Source organism: Zalophus californianus, chromosome 15 (genome assembly GCF_009762305.2).
Source record: "Zalophus californianus isolate mZalCal1 chromosome 15, mZalCal1.pri.v2, whole genome shotgun sequence".
Lineage (NCBI taxonomy): Eukaryota > Metazoa > Chordata > Mammalia > Carnivora > Otariidae > Zalophus > Zalophus californianus.
In genome coordinates, this window is record NC_045609.1 from 11207269 (window position 1) to 11228542 (window position 21274).

At 39.2% G+C, this 21274-nt stretch overlaps 1 protein-coding gene across 1 annotated transcript in view; it reads right to left on the reverse strand.

The window, feature by feature from the left end:
* RYR2 (ryanodine receptor 2) overlaps positions 1 to 21274 on the reverse strand; it is a 732757-nt gene that overhangs the window by 132380 nt on the left and 579103 nt on the right. Inside the window, 5 exon segments of the mRNA XM_027588196.2 lie at positions 8335 to 8384; positions 14517 to 14638; positions 17041 to 17105; positions 20508 to 20623; positions 21095 to 21248. Coding sequence (XP_027443997.2) covers positions 8335 to 8384; positions 14517 to 14638; positions 17041 to 17105; positions 20508 to 20623; positions 21095 to 21248 — 507 coding nt within the window.

The following is a 21274-nucleotide window of genomic DNA, read 5'->3' on the forward strand; positions in this document are numbered from 1 at the left end:
AGAGGGTGAGTGGTCACCAAGCCCTTTCTAAGAAGGTGGCACCTGAGCAGAGATTTGAATGAAGGAATGAATCATGCATAGATCTGGGAGAAGGCACCCAGGCAGAGGGACCAGCATGTGCAAAGGGTCTGAGGCAGAAAATGGAGCTGGTGTTCCAGGCAAGGAAGTGGCTAATGCATGATCAAGATTCAGGGGAAAGAAGGACCCTATGAGGTAGAGAGAAAGGGAGTGGCCAGATTCTAGAGCCTTGCAACCAGCACAAGAACTTTGATTTTTTTTTTTTTTTTCAAGTGCAATAGGGAGACATTCTTAAGGTTTTGAACAGGATGGGATCTGATTTACATTTTAAAAGGATTAATTCACCATGTGCAAAACTCTGGAAGGGCAAAAGTAAAGTCGGTTAGGAATCTACTAGAGTCGTCTAGACTCAGAGAATTGATGGCAGTGAATTTGGATTAGGGTATCCGCAGTGAAGAATTTATTTTAAAGATATGCTTATGGCCTGAACATGAGATGAGACGGGAAGGAGCTAAAGATAACTCCAAGACTGTTTGGGTGAGCACTTGGTATGAGCAACTGGGTGAATGGTGGTAAGATTTCCTGATGCGGAAAGAGCCCAAGAAAGGAGCCACAAGAGAGAGAAGAGGGGCAGCATGGGGCGGGGGGAGGTAGCACGCTCTTCTTTGGACAGGTTGGGTATGATGGGCCTGCTGATCTCAGGTAGAGAGGCAGAACAGGCAGTTGGTACACAAATCTGGGATGCAGGGAACAGATCTGACCTGGAGCTCTACATTTGGGCACCATAAGCATACAGATATTTTCAAAAATTGTGGGCCTGAATGAAGTAAGTCAGCATGTGCATAAACACAGAAGAAAAAGGGTCTCGGGGCCTCCAATGTTTGGAAGTGGGAAAGATAAGGAGAATGCAGCACAGAAAAGGAGAAAGACAAAGGCCCAGGAGGAAGACGGGATACACAGCAATGTGCAACTATTATTTAGCACCAAGTCAGAGAGGCTGACCCTTCACTCTCATCCTAAAACTCACAGTTCTTTTCCCCTTTCCCTTACAGTCTGCTGGCTCCTCGTATAGATGACCTTGTTTGTACTTTGTCCTAAGCCTGACCATGCCCTCTTCCAAAGGAGCGGTTGGGGCATTTTAAACCTCCATTCGTAAGAACTCGTGAGGTGGGACTTTTGTTCCCTGCTGTGGGCCAGCCCCTAGGACAGTGTCTGGCCTACAGCAGGCATTCAACTGAATCTTGTGGGTTGTGAAGAGGAGGAAACTGTACCAGTGGCCAGAAAAGTTCTGTGAGTCAGATTAAAATGCATATGGTGAATGTGAAAGTTCTGTGATTGTAAAGTCACAAGCCATAAGCCCCGTGAAGCGGGGTGCCCCATAGGAGATGCAGTATGACTTTGAACGGCAACATCTCAGTGTGAAAAGTGGTGGAGAAAGGATCCTAACAGATCGAGGAAAAGTATTAATTGAATCTTCAACATTTTGTGGTGTACACCAAGCAAAAGCATCTATTCTATCAGCACAGGTAAAAGCCTAACTAATGGTTAGTCTTGAAGAGATTAAAGCTTGCAGTAGGAGTTTTAAATAAAATAAGAATTGCCCACATCCTGCCCTTCTTCAGGCTCTCCAGATCACCATCACCAGAAATGTCAATCACGCCATCAGTAAAAACAGGAAAGACAAGTGAACGTGTAGTACAATGGTAAAATTTTAAAGCGATGGTTGTATTTTCAAAATATTTAACTACGTGTAATTGCTTCACTGCTCAGACTAGAATAAAAACCAAAAGTTTGATACTTTTCAACTGACGCTCTTTTAAGGTCCAAACTACTTCCTTTGGCTTCAAACATACCTGCATCACCTCTAAACACCTAGGGAAACACCTATGGATTGCATATTTGTCTTTAAGATTGTGTGTTTGCATCAGTGTGTAAGCATAAAAGGTACATAATTAAAAGCATAACTTATACCTGAGTCTAACAGCGACAGACGGCCAGCGTCCAGTTTTTAAAATCATTGTACCAAGTCTCATACAATAACTCTCTAAATAAAAATAACGAAGTTAAAGATGTTAGAGTCAAAATATTCTTTGTATTTTACTCCCAAATTGTTTTGTGGTTTTTAATTTATGGTCTCTGTATCTCAGGAGCTTTTAGTGTTATCCACAATGTGACATATAATGGCCTGCTTCTGTTTTGCCATCTGATGTACGGAGTATTATCAGAAGGGACTTTCCCTCCACTGGGAAAGCAGTAACCACCATTCTAAGTTTCGTTCTTCTACCTCACTTTTCTTGCATGGCAATACCGCATTGCATTCTCTCCTTTGAAGAAATGATTAATCTTGGCAGAATCCTCATTAATAATGAGGCATAAAATTATGCTAGAGATACAAACTTCTCTCAAATTAGGGGGGGGATAGAGAGAAACTGAAAAGTGCCAATGACTTTATTCCTTCTGAAATCTGCAATCCTGGACAGAATAAAATTACTGAAACTTTAACTTGGTGAGAAGTTTCAGTTAAACTGAAGACATATTTTACGTAATTACATATTCTGTTCATTTACTCCAAAGTCAGGACATTCTCTCCCATAGAAATATGTACAGGGGAAAGAAACATCTGTATTGCTCTAATACTGTTTTCTGATGTGATCCTCATTATAGGTTTTTAACTCTGGTATTTTAACATAACCATAGAATTGTTATGTTAGGGAAAGACCTTAATGGTCCTCAAGCCATGACAACAATAATCAGCAAAAGTAGCAGACTGTGCATAACTGAGCCATTAGATACCCAGCATAATGACAGGTTCAGTTCTTTGATAGGCACAGTCCTCAGAGACTCTGAGTACTTTAATTTTCCTTTCATTATGTGTCCTAGGAAACAAATGCAAGCACGATCTGAACCTTCTTAAGGATAACACGTACATGGACTAATTTTCTAATATCTCCTGATACGAGATAGTCCTCATTTTAAACACCTCAGTGGGTTTTGGGAGTGGGCAGATAACAGATGGATCAACATAAACTTAACCCACTAATTTTTTAATCAGGGAGAGATACCAACTGATAGAATCCACTATATTAATAACTTCACTCTTGAAACTCTTCTAAATATAACATTAGGATTTAGGCAGCAGTTTAAATCAGGCATCCCCACCTGGAGGGAGAAAACCCAACATTTTAACAAGAACTACTGCTTCATTTAAATACATGACAATCCTTATCTTGTTCAATGGCCCTGTGGCTAATACTGGAGTGGAGTGAATGATGTGCCACATAGGGCTCTAGGGTCACTGAGGTCAAACCAGAAGAAATTTTGGAGTGCTGTGCTCATCATGTTACTGAGGGCTTGCTGGAGTCCAGGCCTTTCTAGAAGTCTCTCAGCCAAATTTGGAAACTCTCCAGTAACTCTGGACAATTTGCTCTCTCGTTAATATGTTAAAAATTCACCAGAAAATGGGAAAGTAGAAAAGGCCTTCAAATGACAACTGTTTGGTGACAGCCTTCTCAAATCGTTCTTGTAGCTGAAAGGATCACTTGTTGGTCGGGTTTAACGATCATGTTTGAAGAGTCATTACTTAACGTGTTACTTCCTGTTCAGTGTAAGTGCCCTGTTTTCTCGTACAGCTTAAGGAATAAAAAAAAAAAAAATGTGATTCTTATAAATTGTGGGACAACTGGGTACTACATTTTTCACAATCTCATAAGAAAAAAAAGTAAAATTTCAGTTATTCATGAATGTAAGAAAGTTTAAAATCAAGAGCTCTTACTGCATCGTTCTTAGTGTCTACTCTTCTCTAGCAGACTGTGGGCTGGGCTTCCTGAAGGCAGGACCTAGTTCGTTCACTCATTCAATCATCAGATACTGATAAATATGTACTATGTGCCAGACCTCAGATACAACAATAAGCCCTCAGTGAGCGGAGAGGTTTGTGTGAGTGAGACATGTGAATCTGGTGACATCATCACTGAGATGAAGGAAAGGTATTGGGAGCTGTGAGAATGTTGTAATAGGAGGGGGAGAGATTGGGGGAGGTTTTCCTGACAGAGTAGGTAATATTTAGGTTGAAGTCTGAAGGATGAGCGGTTTACTCCATTATGGGTGTAGAGGACCAGAGAGGTGACTGCTATGTCTGGAGACCCCATTCCAGTCAGGAATTATAGCACGTGCAAAGACCCTGCGCAGAAAGGAATACAACACTTTGAAGAAGCAGAAAGAGGGCCACTTAGGTAGAACCATCGAGAGTGAGAAAGTGCCAGGAAACGAGGATGGAGTAGTACACTGGGGACACTTTGTGAAACACTGTTGTGGCCAGATTCAGATTTTTTATTTTCAAGCAAAGGGAAGCCACTGAATACGCAGGAGTGTGACAGGAGAGACTGGGTTTGGGGAAGATTGAACTGTTGTGGAGCATGGTTTGGAAGAGCAAGAGGGGATTCAGAGAGAATGGTCAGTTTGCTCTTGGAGGAGGACCGGTGGCAAATGCCTGGACTGGCCTGGTTGCCGTGCACAGGTGCAGAAACCTTCATTTTCCTATCCCCACAGCCTGAAAGCATGCCTCCCACACAGCAGAACACAGTCAATGTTTATTGAATGGGTGCATCAAATGCATGTCATTAAAGCATTAGATTTATTTTCATATCTAAAAATAGAGCCCTTAAGAAGCCCTGACATGCATACACTTGTGGTACCATCTCTGTCCCTGTTGGAGGCTTTGTTACGGATTCTGCTTCCTGTAAAACTGACTGAAAGGCTTAAATGGGCTGTAATAGGAGGGCTTATGTATTTTCTAACTGCCTTGACATTAGTGATCAGAATTTCCACTTAGTAAAAGTGGGATAAAATGATGGGATTAAAAGCAATATTCCATTAATCAATAATGGGTCCTTGAAAATGGCCAGTGGGATCCTTACTACTTCTCAACTTGCCTGGGTCTTATCTACGCCCTAACCAATTTTCTAAAATACTAGAGTGCACCAACTTACAATCACTGACAAGCATTTCAGAATTCAAACAGAAAGCCTATCTATATATTATGAAGACACTAATTTATTTATTATTTTTTTCCATAAAGCACTTTAATGGATACACCAGAACTACTGTTCTGTGGGGGAAAAGGGCTTGTTCCCCTTTTTAAAAAACTTACCTTTTTCAAATATAAAATGAAATAGCTTAAACACCTCAAAAAGAATATATGAAACATAAAAACATGACTAATCTCTTTAATTCGTAGTGTGCCTCAATGTTTAGAACATATCTTAAAGTAGGTAAAAGACATACACAAAGAGAAGTCAAAATTGGGGGAATCTTCAATATATCAGATAAGTTTCCACTACAGATAAGGTCTGGAGGTACAACGACAACTTGGTAGCCAGCCTGGAATAAACAGTCCATTACTCATCAAACCCTGACCTCACCACAAGTATTCTGTCTGTTGGTTTACATTAATGTTCCCCCTTGTGTCTCCAATCTCACCTTCCTGATACGTTGAAGGCTAATGTGTATCTTTCTACATCTTTATCTTTGCTCATTGTTCATAAGACACAAAGCCCAAGTATTTCTTTGCTAACCTCCATTTCAAACTATCTTAATTTACCCTTAGCTTAAGTCATAAAAAGTGTTTTGAACTAAGTCAGTACAGGAAAAACATTTTGATCATCAGTTTATTCATTTATTCCATCAGAATATGGAAAAATGGTATCATGTAAAAGAAGGGAGAAGGAAAAAAATAAGAGATTAATAGGACTATAAAGGACCACTGTGTGTGTGTGTGTGTGTGTATATATATCATTAGGTCTCTCTCTTTAAGGAAATCCACAATGGCAGAACTGATACATCAAAAATAAATACCTGGCATACCACTTCCATTGCATTCTGGAAATGGGAAGATTATAAAGCCTTCATTGTACAGGTACTTTAAATAGCCAAGTCCCCTAGTCTGGTTCATTTGTAGTTTGATTTATCTAAATAAAAACTGTGCAGATAAGACTAGGAATCCCTTAGATTTGAAAGCTGGACAGTTAAAGTTTCCACAGCACTTGAGCATTCATTACCCTACATTAGACCAGTTATGTGCAACTGATCTCTAAGATCAGGAGTCATTTTAACCTACTTTAAAAATGACAAAAAAAAAAGAAAAACAAGAGTTCAGAGAAGTCAAGTCCTTTATCTAAATCATTCAGCTGGTCTAGTTGCAAATACAGCACCTAAATCTAGGTTTAAATCTAGGTTTTTCTATTTGAAGCCCACTATTTTCCCGGGACATCCTATTAGTGTCTAAAGTCAGGTTATAACTGTCAAGTGTAGACATGACATGGATAAGACTTAAAATTCCAATAACTTGACCAGTCTGTATTAGAAAATGTTTGATTAATGAAGGCCTCTTGAAGTTTGTATTACTTTACAGGCAAATGTCAAGCAAAATTTGAAACAATGAAAACAAGAGAGGCTAGAATAATATAAAGAAGACACACAAATACACTTTTGAGGGAAAGACACATAGTAGCTCTCCAGTAAATTCCTGTTAAAAATAAAAGTAATAGTATTTAAAGGCTAAGGGGTTTAAGATACAGTGCCTAAATGGGATATCAGCATCATAGAGGGATGGAATGGATGTTAAAGTCGAGGTATGACAAGTTTTATTGTGCATTTATCTTCAATTACTGGACCCTTAAAAAAAACAGGAGATTAAAGAATAGGCAAAATTAACCCACGGTAATGGAGGTCTACATATAATTTCTTTGCAGAAGGTAATAAATTGGAAAATGGCACAAGGGAGGCTTCTGAGATGCTGGAAATGTTCTATGTCTTGATCCATATATATATGGAAAATTTCAACAAACTATATCATTAAGCTATCTTCAAGATTTGTGTACTTTGTTCTATATATGGAATACCTCAAAAAATTTTAAAGAAAATTATAGTGAAATGTAACATAGAAAACCAAGAATTTACAATATGCAAGAAGTTAGAAATAGCACACAAGAAAGTATTATTATGCTCATTAGTAAGAATGCAAACACTGCACTTGAGAAAAGGGGTCCCTGTCAGAATGATATGTAATAAGACAAACGGAGGACACTTGAATCCACTGTTTTTACAAGAAAGTTGAAGAGTGTATAATTCTGTCTCCACAATGTTCACAGAAATTTTTCTATGTTGAAGAGAAGTCAAACAAAGGTCAGTAAACTAGAAATTATCTTGAAGATAATCTGCACATTGATTTGGGATAACTGAAACATTAATGCAAAAACTCAGGCAATTTAAATGAAATAGAACTTTCAATTACTAAATTTAAGAGCACCAAATATTGGATCTAATAAAATTAGCAACCAGAGGTTTAAGGAATTATATCCAGAAACTATCATTTCTCAAAAAATAGACCGTTTTAAAGGACTTAATTGTGTATGTGTGTGTGTGTGTGTGTGTGTGTGTGAAGATATATACATACACATACCTATTCCTCCGTTCATTCATTGTGGCTTTTAAAGAAATGACATAATCCTTAGCTTTTCCTGTAAATGGAATTGAACTTGCAACACGTGTATCGGTACACTCAATATTTTATGACCGATATTACCCCAACACTGTCTCATCACCTAGAGTGCACAGGGCTGAAGTTTGCTTTTGTGGTTTATAAAAGCAGAGACAGGAAATAAAAATACAAATTCTGCCAGTTTCTCTCGGGTCCTACAGCCCCACACCAAGGAGGACCTGTGGAAAGTGTCCAAAAGCAGGTGCTCGGATGGGTGGACTTCAGTTACGTGAATAGAATACCCAGACACAAACAAAAATGGGCTCGAAAAGTCCCTTTTGCCAAGTGAAGTCCTTGCCTCACTGTCTCTACTATGAAGCTCCAATGTCTGGAATGCAGTCAACATGCAGATCTGTAGTCAAGAGCATTACAAAAAAAAAAAAAAATTAAAATAAGTGCAGTTAAAATTTTTTGATTTCTGACAGCTCATTCTGCAATCTATTAGAAACAGACAAATTCGAGGGCCCAGTTCTGCTTCACCCCTCTGAAATAAAATACGGCAGAAGCTGCCACTTGCATTCATTTTTCTCTCTCATAATAAACCTTTTGATTTTCCCAAATGTGCTTTGGACCAGCATGAAAAAGTTACAGTCTTCAATTTCACCGCAGATAATACTACTTACAAACAACCTCGAGGACCTTATCTTGGCCTATGACGACCATGCATGCAGCCATGCAAACATGCATTCATGCAACATAGCAGCACACAACACAGTGCAAAACTGGCAAAGAAAACCAAGTGATGGCCATGCTCGTATTCGTTTCAAGGGTCTCCTTACCAAATAGTGAAATCCTATGCCTGACAAGAACTCCAAGTTTGCAGAATAGGCTGAAGACAAAAGAAAAACAAAAGAGAAAGGGGGAAAAAGGGGGAGGGAAGGTAGAAAAGACAGGGAGAAATTAAAATAAAATTAAAAAAAAAGAAAAAAGAAAAATAAACAGCTGATATATGAGCAGGAAAAAGCAACATGATGTCACGCAGAAAGAATCAATTCTCTGAGCAGAATGTGGAGTAAAGGTATTAAAGAAAGAATCTCTGAGTGCGTATCTTAAACATGGTTAAAAAAGCACATATTATAAGTAAAGAAACCAAAAAAAACTTGAAAGCAAAGCTAATTAATATAAAAGCCATCTATCTGAACTCCACAAGAATAAAACTACTCAAATACCACAAGGAACACACTTAAATTTTATCTGCCCAAATGTAACCACTGGAATTCTAGAATATTTGTTATTGTTGTCATGGACATTATTTAAAACCAGAAGTATGGCACATTGGGCATAAAAGGTTACTTGAAGTTTCAGTATGTTAATCACTTGAACTTTCCTTTTTTCCAACTGTGACCACACCCCTTACAAAGCATCCCGTGAATCTGAACACAGTGAAGGAGAGAGAGAATTTGAACAACTGATAAACATTACAGCTGGGATAACTTCAAGGGATCTCAATGCTAAGGCTTGAGTTGAGCTGGTTTCTTATCTCCTCTAGGTCTCTGTGTCCTCCCTGGGGATCAGTAGTGGGGGAGACTGCAAGGAAGGGTGGCCTGCATTTAGCATGATAGCGCTGGTATGCGCTAACTCGCACATCAGACCCCAGAACCCTGGGCAAGACTTGCTACTGACCTGGCTGGTCACCAGGCCACAGTCTAGTAGGCTCCTTCTAAGTATTTTTGGGAATACTCTTCACTCACTTCCCTGCTACACTCCCTTCTACCCACCCCTCAGGATTCAGCATGGGACAAGTCCACTCCAACAAACCTTTGCTAATACCCAGGGCTCCTTCTCCCCTGCCAGTCCAAGCTGGAAGGGGAACTCTTTGGCAAATCTCCACCATGACACCTATCCTTCCATATTCCAACTGATACTAGTGTCACATCTACCCACTCTCTCCTGAGCTCTGGGGAGAGCACAGGATCTGCATAACCCGAGCTTACCAAAGCTCTAGCCCTGACGATCCATTCATACGGTGCTACCCACACCCAGCCTGACTGTTCCAATGATGGAAACAGCTATATTCTGACTGTCCCATCCTGTCTTGCAAAGTTCTCCCGTGAACAGCACTGTGCAGACGTACACTCGTCAGGATATACACAATGCCATGGGGAAAAAAAAATGGAGTCACGTGCTCATGGCAGGATGGGAGAAAGGAGACAGGGAATCACCTTGGTGATACTGACCTTCTTAACATGAAGTTTTGGCTACCATTTCTCATTTCAGTAACTATGCCAATAAGGTAAGAATGAAAATTAATTATATAGGGCATTGTATAGCTTTTCCAAGAGAACATTCATCGACAAATGTCTAAGTGAATTTGAGGTCTTGAGAAATCTCCTAGCAGTTCTAAAAGTTTTGAAAACAATGATCTGTTCAAGTAGATATTAGAATTTAAAATAAGACATCAGCCTCCTGAGCTGCATTATTATTCATCTCTGTGTATACTGTAAGGAAAAAAAAAAAGACAATAAACCTAAAGCAACCTTTTCCAGGTGCCCTCATCCACTGAGCCTTATGCATGCTAACTCAACAAAGGTCTGTCCCCATCCGAAGAGAGTGATAACTTCTTAAGAGTTGTACACATTTTGGATCTCTACATGTATACCAACCTATTTTAAGTGGTCTCTTTAGCACTTCCTGAGACTCTAGGTCTGCATGAAACATATGGAGATAATGTTGAATTTAGGACACTAGGATCATGTTCTAAACCAATTCATCCGGACCTAGGACATTTTGCTGTGATGGAAAACAGAACTGCTCTGTATCACCTTCTGTTGGATACTGAATGTCTGAGAAAAATGACTTCTTATAGTAACAACTGCTTCTTAACTTTACTTGTTCCTAATCAGTGGCCAATGTGCTACCAGAGAGAAATACAGATATGTAGAAAACCAAGTGCACCTAAAAGACAAATCATATTTTTTTCCTCTCCTGTGCCATCCACTTTCAGATTGTAGTTTCTATCCTGACTATAAGGTTTCATTACGAAGCTTTGGCGTATGGTTTTCTCCAAAAATATTTTCCATAATGTTGTTATTCCCTTACTGTATATCCCATCATTACTAACATTCTTAAGAATTTATAATGCATCTACACTTCCTTAGCTTTGATGCCTTGCTTTGTCATTTTGCTTTTCACCTCATTGCTCTACTGAAAAGCTCCCTAGGTAGTCTCAATACCTGCCAATCAGCAAATCTAATAACACCTTCTCAACCTCCATCCTGAAGAGCTCTCTGCGGTACGTGGCATCATCGACTATTTCAATCTGGGAAACTCGGAATTCTGTTTTACAGCAATGCATTTCCCCTTTTTCTCCAATTAATCATTGTCAGTGTTCTTTAAGAGCCCACTTCTGAAAACCCTTCAGACGGAATAATTCGCCAAGTTTATTCAGACCTTTTTGCTTCTCTCTCCATTCCCCCTTCTCATCTGCTTTCAGAACTTGGAGCATCACAGGGGTACAATCTCTGAACGTGTCATTTCTTGCTCTGGTCTCTCCACCCATACCAAACTCTCATTTCCAACCTTTGGCTGGACATCTCCAGCCGAATGACCTGCTACTACTTCCTTATATACTTCAATGATTTCCTACCCAAATTTAACGTCTTCTACTCAAAACCAGTTCTGTCATTTCTTTTTGCTGTCACCACCAATATTGTTCCAACCACTCATCATCGAAACTCCAGCACCATGTTGACCTCCTTCTTCCTACCTTCCATAGGACTCATTGCCCTGTCCTGCGATTTTCTCTCATCCATGCTTCCCATATCCAGCCCCACTGTGCACGTGTATCTTCTCTATATTCCCGGACCTTTATGTACGTTTCCATTACTCAGCACAACTTACTAAGTGGTTAGCTCTACATGTAAGCGGCTACTCAGCTGCACTTTGAAGTGCACTGGAGTTAGGAACCGCATTGTTTTATGTGCTTGTTCATCCTCAAACCCAGGACAGCACCTTGCACATGGCAGCCGTTCAAAAAGACGCGCTGAATGAATCAGTGGGTAGAACCACCCATTTGAGGAAGCAGGTCTGTCTCAACAGCCTGCACTGCTGTCACAGCCTCCTAGCAAGCTGATTCTTCTCCATCCTGCTTTTGCTGCCGGACTGCCCTGTATCTCAATGGCTTCCTAGGGCTAATGAATTAAGTAAAAAAGACTAAATGTAAACATTAAAAAGAAAAAAGGAAGATGATGCCTTATTCTGGCAGTTAATGTCAATTAGAGTATTCCATAAGGAATCTACATAACCCACATTGCCCCTAAATTACTACATTCTACACTCTCTATGCTATTATCTACATGTAGAAAATAGTCCCCCTTCTGAATCTATGACCTACAAGTTCTCTAAGATCAATTGTGAGTTATCATGGCTTTTCCTTATCTCTAGCCTGTCCACACCCATCCAGTGTGGCCTCACTTTACTTGGAATCCCACAGCACTGCATGGCTTTCTTCTAGAATTGTATTTCTACTCACATACCCAGCTATTGCCAGATACACTCCCAGAGTGCAGAGGCCACACCTCACCCCTTTCCACACACATGATCATAGAGTAAATGCTCAGTACGTGAGGTCTAATGCCAGGAAGTATCTAAACATCCAATGGAAACAACCCGTTCTTAAATGTGCAAGTTAACTTAGACCCACAGAACTACTGCTACACACAACTGTTAAATACAAATTAAAATGATCACTTCAGTGTTCAACCTGCGTATGAAGGCATGACTGCTTATCCACAGTAGCAGGGCCAGTGTTTTTTGTTGGGTTTTATCCTATTTTTTTTTTTTTTTACCAATTTTGTTCACTGAAGTAATATTTAACTGAAGTGGTAAGAAATCACACATTTATAAATCTCAGTGATTCCATTTTAACATAGCAAACAAAAATTTTAGTCGGTTTTTATTAGTTTGATGGTGATTTCGGTTGTTTTAAAACACATTTTTAGGATTATAAAAGGTTTTTCACTTTAAAAACTTTAAAAATATACAAAAGTAGTAAGAAAAAATATCTACTATACTTCCCCCAATGAAAACAATTATTAAAATCAAGTTTCTTCCCTACCAGTATTTTTCTACATATACAAATATGGGTTTTTTTAAAAAATCTAGATGTATACTATTTAAATATGTATTTTACTTTTTAAGTAATCATTGTCCTAGGTTATTACATATTTGCATGCATACTTTTAGTGACTGGACAGCATTTTGCATGTGCCATAATTTATCATTACCTTAATTCATTTTTTCATTCCAAAATTTTTCTGAGGTTAAATTTATCTACATTTGGTGCACAGGTGCTGTGATGAAATTAATCTACTCCTATTAGTGTGTGTCTCAGTCCTGTATATTGTTATTTTAGACGGATTTCTCTTTTGGAAACGGCAAAGGGAAAAGTAAACTTTGCCAACCCTCTTTCCAGGAGGTGAAGAAAAACTGAAGATGACATTATGGAAAACAGTCTGGTGCAGTGTTAATAAGAAGGGGGTACCTCAGGCCCCCAAACCACATTAACTGAGGCTGGCACAGAATAACAATGCTCTTCTGATTTATTCTGTGAGGGAGAGTCGGCAAAGGAAAATTAGTTACTTCTGAGGTCAGGGAACAGTTCTAAGAATGAAACGTAATGAAGATAAAACATGATACAGGAGAGAGGGAAGAACAGAGTTTGCATACTTGTATTTTTTTCCTACAGTCTCTGACCGCATTGTCTCTTAGTTTACGTAATTGAGTGACAGCTACATCAACAACAACTCTGGGAACAAAGCTGTTGTTATGAAAGGCTGGGGGGGGTGGGGTGGGGTGTGAGGAGACTTTGCAGTTAGGGCTGCAGGAGGTTTAAAGGTAACTTGATGCCCTGGCATTTTCTAGCTGCTGAGACCCTCCCAGTCCCCTGGGGATGGTGAGCCTGTGAAATGCAGAGGGATGGGCCTCTCTCTCCTGGGGAAAGAAGACCACGCCAAAGGGAGAAGGGGAAGGGGGTTCACGTCTTGGAAAGTAGCCCCTCACTCCTTTTTTTCCGGTAACAAAGTTGGTGGAAACAAAGTATGCCCCTGGATGGATTCTCTGTTTCCTTAACTATCATCGGTTTTACCAACTTGACAGGAAGATCACTATTTGAGGAAGTTTGCGGCCATTTTTAACCCTGTTGCAATCTTATATCACATGACATCACAGATCACTAAAGTCAAGTCCAAGGAAAGCTTGTATCTTGCTTCGTGTAGGTTACTCACTTTTATATAAATTTTATTTTTCAGACACAATCTAAGGGCTTGGTGTCGATTCCTGTGCGATTTGGTAATATAGAAATAGATTTGCTGAGTAATCGAATCTCACACGTACTAAATTTTGGCAGAATTCTGCAAACTCAGACTTGAAATACCCAGCAGAATCACAAATCAATCTATGAGGACTACCTAGGTTCAAAGAGAAATGAAGAAAGCATGGCTAAGATACCAGCTTGAGTGGTGTGAGGGCAAAGCTTCAGAAAGTACATATTTTTAGGTCATTTTCTTCCACAAGTGGTCATTATTTTCAAACAAACATCGTAAAAGATAATTTCTGTAAATGGGATTTTACAATCCAGAAAAATGCCTGTATTTTTCAAGATTTTGGCAAAAATAATAGATCCGGAGAAATTTTAAAGGAAGGAATGTGAAAAGCAGCATTTATCACAAATACTAATCCGGACATGCCTCTACTTGTGGATTCTGTACTGGTTGCCTTATTCCTTCCATTCACCATTATATTTAGCAGCAAAAGAGAAGAGCTCAACATTTAGAACACATGTATTAACTTGCAGAGAGCATCCTCCTCCTCACAGTGTTTGGATTCCAAAGGGCCAGGGGTCAGGAAGCCGGGGGAGGGGGGGGGCATTCTGCATGCTCCCCTTTCAAGGTACCCAGCAGCTCTTTCTGCAATGCAAATACAGTTCACTCCACAACAGTCTTTATTTTATGTAGCTGTTTACCTAGTCACCATTTCCTTCTCCTTGTTTGACGCATGTCCTCCAGAACAGAGAGGTCTGCTTGCTGCAGATAAGAAGTATAAACGATGGTTTTTGAAATACTGATCAATTAAAGGAAGAACAACCTGAAAGAAAGGAAAAGAGAACAAATCCACACAGTGGGCTGAGGCCCTGGAGCAATCAGAGTTCTATCCACACCCAGCAGGTCACCCAATATCCGTAGCCATGCTAGTCGGCAGGATTTTAGAGCACACCTCTCTTAAATCTCACCCTATCTCCGGTCCCTGTGTGTGTGTGTGTGTGTGCGCGCATATGCACATGTGCATACATGAGACAGAACGTGATTATGGGGAATACACCAAATTTTCAACAGTTTGGAATTACTTTCAATATCTTTTTAAAATGAAATATTCTTAGCATTTTCATCTAATGTGGTTCAGTGCCCGATCGGTTCAAAAATAATCAACAACTACCATTTATGGAGTCTCTACTAAGTGTGAAGATCGCAACTGACATACTGGCATTTCATTTTTTCTAGCAACTTCTCTGTATGGCAAGCGTCATCACCCGTGTTTTATACGGAGTCAAGTGAGGTGCAGAATGTGAGCGACTTCCTCAAAGTCACGTTGCCCACAACCCACCTCCACGGTGTTCTTACCTGGCCTCTCCCCAAGCCCACTTGCGATTCCTGGATGCTAATGCTGCTGGTCTTTGGCAAATTCCCCCTCTTCACCCTGTGTGCTCGCACCACAAGGCTTTGCATATGCCATTCCCTATCCCTGAAATGCTCTTCCCACACCCCATAACCCATTCACTCTACTCCTGCAGACCTCAGCCCAGTGACACTCCCTCAGATAACCCTTCACTGACCTCCTCAACTAGATAAAACCCCCATATTCTGTGTTCTTATAGCATCATTTGCAAAAAACAAAAACAAAACAAAACAAAACAAAACACTTTGATTTTGAATTAGTCTCTCACCATAGAAGTCTATAAGGTATATACAACAGGCATTTCTGGGTTTGTTCCCCTTAGTGCCCTCTCCTAGCCTCTATGACCACTCTTGGCTCTGTTTTGTTTACTACTGGATCACTAGCACGCAGGACTTTGCGGGACCTACTAGATCAATACTGGTTAAAAAAAAATAAATGAAAAAAGTAATAATAACTGGATCACCAGTGTTTAAACTCAAGTCTGTCTAACTACATTTTTTTCCTACAATGTGGTATAGCATATTTATATAATAGCAAAATATAAATGTTTTGTAATCTTCCTAGAAAGTTGTGACATTGCTTGAACTTAGTGACTGGCACATAATAGCTACTCAATAAATATGTGAATGAATGAATCATAGAAGAAATTAAACCACATGAAGCATCTGCAAACAAAATCACTACCGGTGCTGAGTACACAGGGCGATACAAGAATGTATCTTAAATGTATGATTAGAGGCCATGAATACAGCACTTGTAATAATTGGCTATTAGGGGCATTACAACCCAGTAGAATAGAATAACTAGCGATATGCAGCTCAAGACAAACTTGAGATGGTTGATACAGATTTTGAGCAGTATACTGAGTGATAAGACAAGAGAAATCTCCCTTACAGAAAGGGCACAGTGCTGAAAACATATAATAGAAGTCCAATATTAATCAATTGAAATAACGTGCCATTTTGCAAATGATCTACAGTAACCACCAAATGCAAGTACTTTGAAAGTAAATTGACAGAAAACATTAAGTCTTCCGGTTAATTGTAGCGTACTATAAACAGGAAAACTTCCCAAGGGCATTCTGTGTCCATGAGAGTAATCCCTGGGATGTAGTCTAACAGCTGACAGAGGCTAGGCACATAGTACATGCTGTGTAAGTGAATGAAACCAATGTGGAGAATCTGCAACACTCTGTCTCCTTCCCTTACTAGCGGAAAGAAAGTCATGAATGTGCCAGGCAAAAAGCAGATTACTGATAAATTCTTATTAAATGGAATGAATAATAGAAATAGATATAGTGGATATATAAACAGTTTATCCTCTCTGATCCTCAGCTTCTTCATCTGTAAAACGAGGACAGAGGTCCCACCATAAAGATTATACGGTAAAGCTTCTAATAATGTAAAACTTTTAAATTTTATAATTTTAAATGAAAAATGCTTTTCCTCCTTATAAAACAAATGCTCATAATTTTTTTTAAATCATAACCACCGTCGCATATTAGGAAGTAGATATTTTTCTTCTATGTCATTTGATAAAAGCCCCAAAAAGGGGAGCTTTGAATTAGACTCCATACAGATGGAAGTGATTGTGGAGGATTCGGGCAGGAAGGACAGGGAGTTGAAGTATGACCAAGTATCCTGGCAACAAATTTATCCCACATGATTCAAGCAGTTACTTCTGTGCCAGAGAATATTTACTTGCAGAATTCACATTTGTAGACCAGCACGCCCTGGAAAGAGGCAAAGATCTATAGAGTATATTTGGTAAACAAACATACTGAAGCAAAAACAAAATGGGACTGTATACTGTACTTTAGCGAAGAACTTGATTTCCTGTTCGTAAGGGAAATGTTCTCCTTTGCTTCTGCTGCCACCATCTGTTGATGGGAAGAGGGGTTTAGGAACGTGTCTGACTTCAAACATTACAAGATATTCACCCGAAATGCAACAATTAGAACACACTGCTCAATGTGTTATCCCCGTAAACTGAACACAGAAAGGCATCCAAAATATCAAGGCTAACTTCATTCAGCAGGATAATAATATTTAAAAAGGATTTAAAAAAAAATACCCAAATCAAAATCAAAAATTTATTGAGGAGAGCCCATACATGGGGTTAAGAGCACACACGCGGAGTAGCTTTATGATCTTCTTGACACGTAGGGGACAAATGGAATGAAATAGAGTAAAAATCCCAGGTCTTCTTCCAGTAAGAAAGAAGCTCACTGGAGTGAGCACAGCCACTACAAACTAAGGAAACAAAATTGGTAACATTTTAACCCTGGCCTCTAATAAAGAGTGTTACTTCTTGCGGTGACTGACAGTTACAATATTACTATACCCAACTAAAAAGCTGCAGGAAGCCAGCTTGGGATGGGAGGGAGGATCACCACCATAGTATGAGATTGGAAAATGAACATGCTGCTCAGGGATAAGGAAGTTCACTTATGTCACAAGATGATTTCCATAAGCAAAGCAAAGACACCCAAGTTTTCCCCAGGGTGTAGAAAATGATTTCTAGGTTAAGAACTGATTGACCTCATGCATTTAGCTTGGAAGTGGCCTTCTGCACCTCCTTCATGCATACAGAAGGGACTTCCTGCATATAGAAGAAGTAACGGCAACTATAATAACTGAGATGATATGCAGAACACACCAGAGAGCAAAAAAATTCAGAACTGGATATAAAGTTTTGGTAAAATTTATAAGCAGAGCTTCCTTATTTTATTAAGAATCAAACTGATTTTTGCTTGAAAAAGTTCTTTTGCAAGTGGAAATTAAAGCAATTTGAGATATATTTCATTAAATCTGAGACATGAGTTTGGGATAATTTTTAGGAAATTTAGGTAATATTTTGTAATATCAAATACCAAACAATGCTCTTCCCATGAATAAGTAAAAGAAAATTATGCCTTTTTTATACTCACAGATTTCATTTTTGTATTGCTTTTACATCCGATCTCTCTCAAGACTATTACGTAAAATGGCTGCATCCATTTAAGGGACTGTCTCATATAAACTATGTCAAGACAGAGTTTTGCACATAGCTAAATATGCTAACATTTCAAGGAATTAAATAGGAAATATCTTTCCTTTTTACACCATTACACATTTTAACGAAAATGCTTATGTGCAAAGTCCTGATGGAGAGAATATGATCTAGATGTAATACAAAAATCAGAAAAAGGCATATGCGTATTCTTACTATGGCCATTAGCCTCAGATGTGTTGCAAGGGCAGTAAATTTAAAGATAAAAGAAGGCATGATAGAAGTTTCACTTGCAGGGACAATGAAAAATGAAAATCAAAATAAATGTAAACAATCCCAACTCTGCTCCTCTAACAGAGTTCTTGGTGACAGCCATCTGGAAAAGGAACATGTGGAAAAAACCTAATTCCTTGGGCTCTACACTGACCTAGCCTCACTTTCTCCCCAACATTGGGTTTAGAAGACCCTCTACCCTATGGAAAGAAAGAAATACGCTAAGCAGGTGAATTTGCAGCCACGTTCTCACCACTCCCTCTGCACAAACACTGGTTTATTCAGAAACTTGAATACAATGTGGATAAGACCCAAACACATTTGTCCGTCACATTTCTGTTTCTGTTATCCCTGCAGGGTTTAAAAAAAAGTGTTTTTATTAATACTCTGATTTTGCCTTCCTTCTCTCTTGACGTAAGGAAGACCAAATTTGAGTTGCTACTCATATCAGATACTTTTAAACATGCTTGAGAAATTTCAGTTTTTAGCTCTATGCACAAAGGCTTCAAAAATTCACCATGGCCTCATTTTTTTTTTTAAACAAATTTCATTAATTGAGACTAATTTGCTACTTTTCAGGGTAACTCATAAATCATATTTTTTTTTAAAAAAGTCATTGTATGAGCTACAGAGAGATTACGTATTACAAATTAGTTTGCACCGCTGGCTTTTGGGAAAAGATAGTTAAGGGGAAAGCCAAAGTACAGCCCTTGGCTACAGATAAAGAGCAGGCTGAGAAAGGAGGAGGCTCTTTAAGAGAACAATACTCAACTGGAAAATCTTCCCTCACATTTAGGATACAGGAGACCAGGAACAAGAAAATACCAAAGGGCTCGAATTTCTATGAACTTTAATCTGACATGCCAAACACTAAGTCCTAAATCCTAAGAAAACAGTAGCAAAAAGAGCCCCTGGTCAGGATGGGTTTGTGGAGGATATATTTATTGCTAAGGGATCTAGGACTATGGGCCCTGAGAATGAGGATTAAAAAACAAAAATTAAAACAGAAAAAAAAAGCATGAAAAAGAAAATAAAAAGATAATTACCAGAACACACTTGTTTTTCCAAAGGGGCTATCTTAATCCTTAATCCTTCTATCTTACTAGCAACCAGGGGCTGGAACATGATCTGACATGGAGCTCAGCACTTAACCACTCACATTTTAAGTCAGTAGTGCTGAGGACAATCATGAAATAAGATATGAGAAGAGGCTGTCTTGAAAATCTGTTCTGAATCTAAGATTTAAAACAAGGAATTCTTGAGGCACCTCAAGGTGGCTCAGTCAGTTAAGCATCTGCCTTTGACTTAGGTCATGATCCCAGGGTCCTGGGATCGAGTCCCACATCGGGCTCCCTATCGGGCTCCCTGCTCAGCTGGGAGTCTGCTTCTCCCTCTCCCTCTGCCCCTCTTTCTGCTCATGTTCCCTCTCTCTCTCAAACAAATAAATAAAACCTTTTAAAGGATAAAAAAAAATTAAACAAGGAATTCTCTTCATACTTCGGTAGCATGGGGTCACATGGGGAGGAGGTCTTCCGTTTTACTTTAACAGGGTAACAAAGTGTTCCTCATCGCAGATACTCTAGTATAAATGTATATCCCGACAAAGGCTAAACTCAAGGCCTTCACACCGCTTAGAAAGTTTGGGGATCCACAGTTTCGGTTTTTATCAAGAGCAGGGCCATTAATTTCATAAGGAAAGATTTAACTGTATCTTAAATTCTGATGTCCATATAGGTCTTTCAAAAATAAAAAATCAATCACAATAAACATTATAAGGAGAAAAGAATGGTATGTTTGATTTTTTTTTTTTAAAGGTTTCTAAAATTACCCATCCCTAAGAACACGTTTGCCTACTGACTGTTAGGTTCTATTTAGTAATAGGATGGGTAGACGGTGTTTATACCGCCAGGGAACAGACCAAAAACAGCCTGGCAGTCTGTGCTGTTCTAGACCCTGATGTTGTCAACATGAAGAATAACAAACACTGGACTGTTAGTAATAGGACGATGGTACCTACCAAACTCCAGGATGTACTGATGGGCTTCATCCACATAGCGAATGAGTTGCTGAAGGAAGCTATAGGCAAATCGTTTCTCAATGGACGGTGTGTCCAATTCCAGGTCCTTGAACCCCCTAGAGCAGCAAAAATGAAATATGGAAATCAGTTCCTACAAAGACTACTGGAAGGTCCAATTTTGCTTAAAAAGTATATATGGTATATATAAAAATGGAAGGTGATCTAATATCCTTGGAGCTAAAGGCAAAAGTGAGATTTAATTTATAAGGAATATCTTGTATCTGATATAAAACTCTAGAGAGTAACTCTATTATTACGCCAAAAAAGTCACCTTTAGAGAAAGAGAGGGTCATTTTCGCCAAAAATTTGTGCCCAAAAGATGGATGAGATTTAACCTAGGTAGTGAAAGGAACCAATCGGGTGACAAACAGCCAAGGGCGTTAATGTTTCTGATGTGTGTATTTTGAAGATACTATAGCTCTAAGGTTTAAATGGATCACTGAATCATCTTCAGCATTAAATCTGACAGGGATGTTTAAACATTCAGTCTTCTTAACAAGAACGTGTAGTGGTCGGTGTGCTTTTACCTGGATACAGCATAGCCATTGATCTGCAAGAATTTGAGGATGTCCTGTGCTTTTTCCCTATCCTTGGCTTTCTCTTTGGCTGTCAGTGTATCATAGGGTACCAGCAGGGGATGATTTCCACCTCCTGAGAGCATGCCGAGACAAGAACACAGCACTGCAATTAGAAAATAATCTGAAATG